Source organism: Oncorhynchus kisutch, linkage group LG26 (genome assembly GCF_002021735.2).
Source record: "Oncorhynchus kisutch isolate 150728-3 linkage group LG26, Okis_V2, whole genome shotgun sequence".
NCBI lineage: Eukaryota > Metazoa > Chordata > Actinopteri > Salmoniformes > Salmonidae > Oncorhynchus > Oncorhynchus kisutch.
The window spans coordinates 25,956,486-25,966,300 of record NC_034199.2 but is presented as its reverse complement, the minus strand read 5'-3'; the positions used below and the strand labels follow the sequence as shown (position 1 = coordinate 25,966,300).

At 41.1% G+C, this 9,815-nt stretch overlaps 1 protein-coding gene across 1 annotated transcript in view; it reads left to right on the top strand.

Annotated features, from left to right (window-relative positions):
• Positions 1 to 60: 60 nt before the first annotated feature.
• The window catches only part of LOC109870965 (motile sperm domain-containing protein 2), a 30,496-nt gene continuing 20,741 nt past the window's right edge, over positions 61 to 9,815 (top strand). Inside the window, exons 1-9 of the mRNA XM_020461692.2 lie at positions 61 to 572; positions 683 to 740; positions 1,445 to 1,597; positions 2,714 to 2,800; positions 2,984 to 3,138; positions 4,583 to 4,643; positions 4,860 to 4,898; positions 5,021 to 5,145; positions 5,402 to 5,572. Of these exons, the coding sequence (XP_020317281.1) occupies positions 540 to 572; positions 683 to 740; positions 1,445 to 1,597; positions 2,714 to 2,800; positions 2,984 to 3,138; positions 4,583 to 4,643; positions 4,860 to 4,898; positions 5,021 to 5,145; positions 5,402 to 5,572 (882 nt within the window). The 5' untranslated portion in view covers positions 61 to 539. The remainder of the gene's footprint in view (positions 573 to 682; positions 741 to 1,444; positions 1,598 to 2,713; positions 2,801 to 2,983; positions 3,139 to 4,582; positions 4,644 to 4,859; positions 4,899 to 5,020; positions 5,146 to 5,401; positions 5,573 to 9,815) is intronic.

Sequence of the window (9,815 nt, the reverse complement as noted above, 5' to 3'; positions counted from 1 at the left end):
TTGCATTGTGGGATAGCCAGTCTTGTTTCCAACAACATACACGTGAACACTTGTCGCATTCAAAACAACTGGTACCTCGGAAAACTCCGACTCCCGACTTTAGTGCGCTCATAACCACTGGGAACTCTGGAGAAAAAAACGAGCTCCAACTGGGAAATATCGTATTGGACGGCTCATCCAACATGGAATCTCTGGAACTCTCTGGAAATTTCCGACCTGAAGTTCACTGACGTCATGATTTGACCTTTTTTCCCCCGAATTCCCTGTTGTCTTGAAAGCACCAAGGATAAACTATTGTTTACGTGCTTTGTCATCAATGCTTACGTTGAAGACGCTTGAATTAATCTATGCAATGTTCTTTACATTTGCCTAAATGGACCTGATATATCATATACCTATGTTTATATTTGACGAGCTTTCCAAAAGTAAAAATGGCAACATATATTGTATATCAGTGGGTAGTACTGATTCATCTATCAACTTCCATGTAGCCACACTAGCCACCACAGAAGCAGTCACTTGAACAGAGTCATTTGAACATGGCGGAAGTTGGGCAGCTCGAATCAGAGCAGGTAGCACACCAGCTCATTATAGCAACAAGATTTCATATATTTTGCTTGGCTATTTGTTATGATAATATTCATTAACATTACACATGGCAAACTTATCTCTCTTACAACAGGACATTGAGAAGAAAATTGAGGAGACAAAACAGAAGTTCAAGAATGAGTACGTCCAAGGTAAGTGCCTGTTAACAGTCCAGTTAGCTAGCTAGCAAAATAACATTTGACACAACACCCCATAATCTAGCTACTGTATCGGATAACATCATTCGCTAACTAGTTAGCTAAAAACCAAAAAGCTATGCGCTGTTCGATTTCAGTCCATCAATCTAGTTTACTTAGCTAGTTAACGTTACCTATTTGACTGAGCACAGATCATACTTTTGAAATAGTAGCCTGTTGCCATATGTGGCACTTGTAAACAATAATTATCATAGTAATCATCATCATACCTATTCAGTTTCTGACAGATTGTTCTGATACATTAATTCATTGATGAATGAATATTGATTTGCCTACTGGCAGTGACATGTCTGTGGTCACACCATTATAATGTAAACTTGGTTTTTTTTGTAATAGAAAAACCTGTTATTTTAAGTAGCCTACTTGAAGTGAAAACTATACTATACCTTTCAGTCCCCTGATAAGTGTTCTTGAAAGACCAATCCCTCTTTGAAAGAACACTTGTTTCCTAAACAGCTACATTTAGTAAATGAGGTAGGTGAAGTAGCAAGGCACCTCTGTTTTGTTTTGCATAAAGTAGGCTAATTGCTGTCTGCACTGTAGGGTCTGTTAGAAGCAACAAACTCATAGGTGTGCTTTTGGAGTAGGTATTCAGTTTATATATGAGTAATATAAATTAATTTCTCTATCCCTCACAGAATCAGACAAATATGACTCCAGAGATGTGGACAGGCTACAGAAGGATGACGCTCTGGTGGAGGCATACCTTACATGGCGACAATACTCTGTGGACGATGCCTTGAAAATGATTGACGATAGTTTCCTGTGGAGGAAAGAATTTGGTTTGAATGGTGAGGAGACTGGGCACATTTTTAACCTCTCCTAAAATTCCATGGCAGGTGTCCTTGTTTTCAGGGATTAAAGAAGGGAAAGGAAGTGACACTGTCAATAACCACATTTCCATCCACAGTTTTTATGCGAGTACCATACCAAGTCATACCATTATAAGATGTTTCGGTACAATTTCGGTACAATTTCATAAATGCCGACCGATAATCTGTTTGTTAGACATGGTGGGATTGAGTCGCAACAAAATGGAATTTAGCATTGCATATAAATGTTCGGAATGACACTTTCATGTGTACAACATCTAAAGACCTACATCACTATACTGAGAGCTTTGCTGTTTCTAAAAGGACATATTTGGGTGTTTTTGGAGCCTTTGTTCATGTTAATCTGTGGCCCCCATACTGCAAGTGTGGTAGGTTTCTGAAAACCAAGTTAAATTACAAAAAACGTGTCTGGACCCTTCTATAACATGCCATTTGCATCAAATAGACATTTTGGTTGTAAAAAGTAAACTTCTCCTTTTAAGGTTGTGTAGAAAACAGGAACAACACACATTCTACACTCTGCTAAAGTAGTGTCCTAACTATATTCAAATACAGGCAAGTTATAAAGAGCATTTTTGTGTAGAAAACAGGAACAACACACATTCTACACTGCTAAAGTAGTGTCCTAACTATATTCAAATACAGGCAAGTTATAAAGAGCATTTTTATGTAGGCCTATCAGTATCACCACACTGTGACGATTCATCAGTAGCTGTTTTGTGTGCCAATGTGGGATAGATTCTTGGCCTTCTCTCAGAGAAAGGCTTCATAGTCCATCCGTACAAGCCGGAGACAATCTTCTATAAGCCTCACTGGTAAATTGCTGCATTTTAGTCATTCATTTACAGGGTTTTAATCCAGCCAACAGTCAGTTTGTTAAATCGGCGTCATGCAGATATTGGATTTACAACTTCTGATATGAGTTATTGTCACTTGTTGACATGTTTTGTCAGTCTTGAATAGAAGAGAGGAGTTAGGAATACTTTGGTTTTTAAGATAATTATTTTGGCCAGTAATTTTTCCTATTATGAAACATTCTTATTGAATGGCCAAGAAAGTTTTGTCTTATTTCAGACCTCACTGAGAGCAGCATTCCAAAGTGGATGTTTGAGACGGGGGCTGTCTTCCTCCACGGCTACGACAAGGAAGGCAACAAGCTCTGTATGTTGATTCAATATGCTCATATGGTACCATATGTATAATATATTTCTCTAATAATTGTTCACTGACACAATATTTATACCCCTTACAAAAGGATACAAAATATGTTCAGTCATTGTTCTTTAATACGTTTGCCACATATGTTGAGATTATTGAATGCAATACCTTTGTCTGTGTTTTCAGTCTGGTTCAAAGTCAAGCTACATACCAAGGATGCAAAGACCATCATGGACAAGAAGAAGTATGTTGCCTTCTGGCTGGAGCGCTATGCTAAGAGAGAGCCAGGGATGCCACTGACTGTTGTGTTCGACATGGCTGATTCCGGGATCAGCAATATCGTGAGTGGACACTTACCTGTATGATTAACATTGTAGTCATTTCATGTATTTGTCACCTGCCCTTATTATTTGATAGTCTTTGAAGAATCACTGTAATTTCATCCATTGCTACAGTACATCAATAGCTCTGGTTTCAACCAATATCACTGTTGATCCACTCTACATAGGTTAAAGGCGGGCTTTATTTTTGTTAATTTTTGTCCTCGTAATTAAACATGTTTGCCCCCTTTTCAAAAAGATGTGGCCTAACTCTGTGGGTGGTTATGAGTGTCATTGAAGACCCGGTGTGCATCCTAATTTTGCTTGCTGTTTGAGCCAGGGACTTGGAGGGATTGATGCTCTTTTAATGCTTAGCACGTTGGAGATTAAAGTGACCTTTAAATCCGTTTGGTCAATCCAAATCGACTGACTACCTAATCCATAGACTGACTGTCTGTCAGAGCCTCCAGGCAGGCACTCTCCTCTCAGTCAGTCAGCTTGCTTCACAGGCCAAACTCACTCCTGGAGAAATGCACCAATTAAACACACACGAGCCAGATAGAGAATAAATAACTTCACAAAACCCAAATATGAAATGTGTGGATTAGTAGATCAGTTTGGGAACCAGTCTTAATGAAGTTTTCGGAAATAGCCCACTGTGTGGGGTGGAACAGGCCTAGCCAGTGTTATCTCATTAACTTTAAAAAATGTGTCTGTAGGGGGTGGGATCTAGACAGGCTCCTCCTAAGGGTATGACTAGATTGATAGTGTTGTCTGACGATAATAGGCCAATATGGTAATGGAAACATGACTGAGTGAATTGTCATGAAGGAGGCTTTTAAGGTAGCTGTAATCCATTCAACTGACTGGAGAGTTTTAGATACCGGTAGTCTCGTGTGTTTGTATGAATTCAACCTTTGTTCTTGTTTCAGGAGACTCAGGACAGATAGCATTGGTTTGTTTGGAGGACACGTGCACACACGAAAAGGAAACCTCTGAGTTTCCAAGCTCTGTCCGTAGTTATCGCAGCCAAGGCTTGATATGGAGAGCGACTTTATACAACCTTTTAATCAAGGTTCCTCAATCATACAGTAAACAACCAAACTGCAATGTGTCAGCAAATACTGTGATTAATACAATCAGCGCAATGCAAGTAGACTAGCCTTTGCCTTAGTTATGGTGGTTCATGGGGTGCCTGAATTATATTTCATATGATTGAGTTGAGGGAAGGTGTTTGAAAGTATGAAATGGATTGGCTACAGCTCTGTTCAGTAGAACTTGTGACAAAGTTTCAATGGTGGTGATTTGGGTCAATGCACAGCTTGCGGCAGTAAATATCTTAGGCTGAGCAAACAATTTCCCTATTGAAAACCCATAAAACGTCTTTGCTAGTCAAAGCCTGCTTTGAGGCTGTATAGCACTGTACTTTCTGAGTCGTGTTCATTTACTTTTTTTTCTTTTTCAGGACATGGATTTTGTGAAGTATATCATTAATTGCTTCAAAGTGTATTATCCAAAGTTTCTATGTAAGTATATAAAAAGTGTAACAATATGGGTTTCATTCACGGGTTGATCGATCAACTTTGTATGACACAGATGGCCTACATAATTAGTATTATCATTGAAACGCATTGTGTGAAATTAGTTTTAATAAATTGATTTAAAACAACGCACATGGCATCATATGATTCGGTGTTGTGGCCTTGTTACCTCTCAGATATCGTTTTATCTTGTCATTTCAGCCAAAATGATAATTGTTGACATGCCATGGATCATGAATGGTGAGTCATGTAGTTATTAAAAATATTTGCTATAGAAATGTTAGTACCCATAAGGAACCAGTCTTTATGATTGAATCGTAGTTTGGACTTCGTAGTTGGGACACCGTTGTTTTTTTGTTCAGCTGCATGGAAGATTGTGAAGACATGGTTGGGTCCAGAAGCCATCAGCAAGCTCAAGTTTGCATCCAAAAACGAGATCCAGACGTTTATTGACCCTGAGTACCTCCCTCTTCACATGGGTGGAATGGTATGTACCTGCAGTAATTAACTCACTGAAGATGGCAGTGACGCTGTCCATTGATCTACCTGGCTGCATACATTTTCATCTTACTATCTCATCTGATGAATTCCCTTTTTCAAATGTCAACATTTTACAGGTTTTGCCTCTATTCCTCCGCTCACTTTTCATGAGAAAATGTGCCTAGCCTGTGACTAATCAATATTTGGCCATTATCACATTACTTCGGATGGTTGACCTAATACTATCTCTGAATTCATTTCAGGACCCCTTCAAATACAGCTATCCTCCCCTTCCTGATGATGACTTCCAAACACCCACCTGTGAGAACGGACCAATCGTCAGCGAGGATGACAATGAGAGCAAGGAGGGCGAATCAGAGGGCAAGGAGTTGGAGTCAAGCTTCAGCTCCGAGGTCGCTGTCAAACCCAAAAAGGTACAAAGGCTCCCCTTTTATTTATCAACTCTGGTATTTTCTGTCCTCTTCTCTAAATGTAGGTACAGCAAGGAAGACAACACGCACAGATACATTGTATATTCACGCTGTGGCTGCATATAAACTCCTAATCTGGCTTAAATAGTTTTACTTATCCATTAGATTTTTTGAATTAGTACAAGATGTTGTCATGTTTCTAAGGTAGCCTGCCATTACATCTGATAATGGCTGCTGCTATTACTCATTAACAGTAGAGTGAATTTAGTTAGTATTTGCAGTGAGCTAAAATTGATTACTGACGGTTTAACCCTGCATGGGGTTCTCTGAGAAACAGCAGACAGATTTTATCTTCGTCATTAGCTCGAATTACCATTAAAGCACACCCTGTCCACACTCGGCAGTCAAATAAGACGTTAGAAGAAGTCCAGTCGAGTTACTCCTCACTTTGATGTGCCGTTTTACTCCCAGACCCTTTCATTTCTCAACGTTTAGTGTGAGATAACAGTATGTAATCGGGGTCCTCTGTGGAGAGAGCTGTGAATGGTTGAGGCGCTAATGCCCTGATTTGGCAGCTGTTAAGCTCCTCCTCATTGTCTCGGTCAAGGTGACTTCCCATGTCTCCAGCTGCAGCTTAATCCTTCCTGTCGACTGACTGACTGTACCCGCACATCGCAGTCCCACTCTCTGGATCTACCTCAGTCTCCCTCACTCAACCCATGGCTCCTCTCATCAGGCTATTGAGAATGTGTCAAGTCTGACTGGCGTCAAAGAAGCTCTTCCTAGCTGCGGTGGAGACCGCTTTTTCCCGCATGCGTCGTTCGGCTTACCTGACTTCACAGCAGTGTTTAAAGCAGTTCCCAGAATACACCCGCGGGGACTACTTTCTTTCTTTTGTGTTACCACTAATGGTTTTGTTGCCGGCCGGCCCTCGTGCAGCCAGGGCCCATCACAGAGACAACCTGCAGCTCTAGGCTTTAACACACCTCCACCATCTAGTGCTCTCTGCTGTCGTTAGGCTGCCGTACCCTAGCAACAGTCAGCACATCATTACTGGCATATGCTGCACACATTCCCCTCTTTCTCTTCCCTTGGGGTCTTCACTGTTCATCCACAGCACAATCTATTTAGCCTCTACTTTGTGTGACAAGCAAAACAAACACACATTGTAGCCTATGATATAGGCTACTGTCATTTCTGTCATATGAAGACTAGCCTGTATGAGTAGATCTACCTGTTTCATATTCTTTAGTGTAATGTCAACTGGATGGTAGTGCTGTGAAGTGTTGGGTGTTTATTGATGTAGCTCTCTGGGTGTAGCTGCGCTAGCTATGTGTCCTGTATTCCTGGCAGAGGGCTGTGTTGTCTCTACATTGTCAGACAATGGGGCACTATGGCTATGCTGTGACTGTGCTGTGTCAAAGCAGACTTCTGTTGAGACTTTAATTAGGCTTGGATGATGTACTGTGGGAATTTAGAAATACCGATGGTATGATTTAAAAACAATATATATATATATATATATATATATATCGGTATTTCTAAATTCCCACAGTATACGGTACATCGCCCAAGCCTAATTAAAGACTCAACAGAAGTCTGCTTTGACACAGCACAGTCACAGCATAGCCATAGTGCCCCATTGTCTGACAATGTAGAGACAACACAGCCCTCTGCCAGGAATACAGGACACATAGCTAGCGCAGCTACACCCAGAGAGCTACATCAATAAACACCCAACACTTCACAGCACTACCATCCAGTTGACATTACACTAAATAATATACAGTGGGGCAAAAAAGTATTTAGTCAGCCACCAATTGTGCAAGTTCTCCCACCTAAAAAGATGAGAGAGGCCTGTAATTTTCATCATAGGTACACTTCAACTATGACAGACAAAATGAGGGAAAAAAATCCAGAAAATCACATTGTAGGTTTTTTTTATGAATTTATTTGCAAATTATGGTGGAAAATAAGTATTTGGTCAATAACAAAAGTTTATCTCAATACTTTATTATATACCCTTTGTTGGCAATGACAGAGGTCAAATGTTTTCTGTATGTCTTCACAAGGTTTTCACACAATGTTGCTGGTATTTTGGCCCATTCCTCCATGCAGATCTCCTCTAGAGCAGTGATGTTTTTGGGCTGTTGCTGGGCAACACGGACTTTCAACTCCCTCGAATGATTTTCTATGGGGTTTAGATCTGGAGACTTGCTAGGCCACTTCAGGACCATGAAATGCTTCTTACGAAGCCACTCCTTCGTTTTGCCTGGGCGGTGTGTTTGGGATCATTGTCATGATGAAAGACCTAGCCACATTTCATCTTCAATGCCCTTGCTGATGGAAGGAGGTTTTCACTCAAAATCTCACGATACATGGCCCCATTCATTCTTTCCTTTACACGGATCAGTCGTCCTGGTCCCTTTGCAGAAAGACAACCCCAACGCATGATGTTTCCACCCCCATGCTTCACAGTAGGTATGGTGTTCTTTGGATGCAACTCAGCATTCTTTGTCCTCCAAACACGACGAGTTGAGTTTTTACCAAAAAGTTATATTTTGGTTTCATCTGACCATATGACATTGGGAGAATCTTCTTCTGGATCACCCAAATGCTCTCTAGCAAACTTCAGACGGGCCTGGACATGTAATGGCTTAAGCAAGGGGACACGTCTGGCACTGCAGGATTTGAGTATCTGGCGGCGTAGTGTGTTACTGATGGTAGGCTTTGTTACTTTGGTCCCAGCTCTCTGCAGGTCATTCACTAGGTCCCCCCGTGTGGTTCTGGGATTTTTGTTCACCGTTCTTGTGATCATTTTGACCCCACGGGGTGAGATCTTGTGTGGAGCCCCAGATCGAGAGAGATTATCAGTGGTCTTGTATGTCTTCCAATTCCTAATAATTGCTCCCACAGTTGATTTCTTCAAACCAAGCTGCTTACCTAATGCAGATTCAGTCTTCCCAGCCTGGTGCAGGTCTACAATTTTGTTTCTGGTGTCCTTTGACAGCTCTTTGGTCTTGGCCATAGTGGAGTTTGGAGTGTGACTGTTTGAGGTTGTGGACAGGTGTCTTTTATACTGATAACAAGTTCAAACAGGTGCCATTAATACAGGTAACAAGTGGAGGACAGAGGAGCCTCTTAAAGAAGAAGTTACAGGTCTGTGAGAGCCAGAAATCTTGCTTGTTTGTAGGTGACCAAATACTTATTTTCCACCATAATTTGCAAATAAATTAATAAAAAATCCTACAATGTGATTTTCTGGATTTTTTTCTCATTTTGTCTGTCATAGTGGAAGTGTACCTATGATGAAAATTACAGGCCTCTCTCATCTTTTTAAGTGGGAGAACTTGCACAATTGGTGGCTGACTAAATACTTTTTTGCCCCACTATATATATATATATATATATATATATATATATATATATATATTGCGGCCCTTGTGTGCACTTCCGGTAATACCCTGGTATGGTACAGGAATGGTATGACAATCTGGATGCCACCAACCCTACATTTAAGCTATTTGGGTAACCTGCACCACTTTTGTAGCTCACAGGGGACTCTGTACATATATACACACACACACACACACTTGCGTACACGCAGATACACAGACCTATTCTCCAGAGTGGCCCCGGCAGCTACGCGTCGCAAAGCTGCTCGCATGAGCCTCTTAAGCGCCTGGAGCCTAAAACGTCAAAGCCCCCATTGTAAATTAAGACCACATTAGTCATGCACAACAGATTTAGATTTACAAATGGACATATGCAAATGAGTGGGTAAATAAACATAGTTAGGGCTACCCAAAATCCTTGGGACGTTCCTAACCCGAACCTTATCACCTACCCTAACTTTAACCATAACCCTTACCTAATCATAAAAACTTTACATTTCAACTTCAGTGGGGTAGGGATGTCCCAAGAATCCCCGATAGCAAGGACCAATAGTTCACACCCAAACCCTTTCCTTGGAATGGCCTGCTGACGGTGTTGTAACATGCAGACCTGGAGTCAAGCTACACACTCTGCTGTGGCATTGGAGTGTAGCTATGTATTCATGGTCAGGGAGGGTCAGCCTGCCTTGGGCAACCCTAGAGGGAACGGTATTGTTGGTGTATGGTTCAGGTATTTCTTTGGCATGATCAGGGAATGTCTTGTAATAGATTATAATAAATCAGGTTGGCAAACCAAAACCTGAGCCTCATCCAGTCTGTGTGTGGTTTTGTGTGTAGGCCTGTGTGATCGA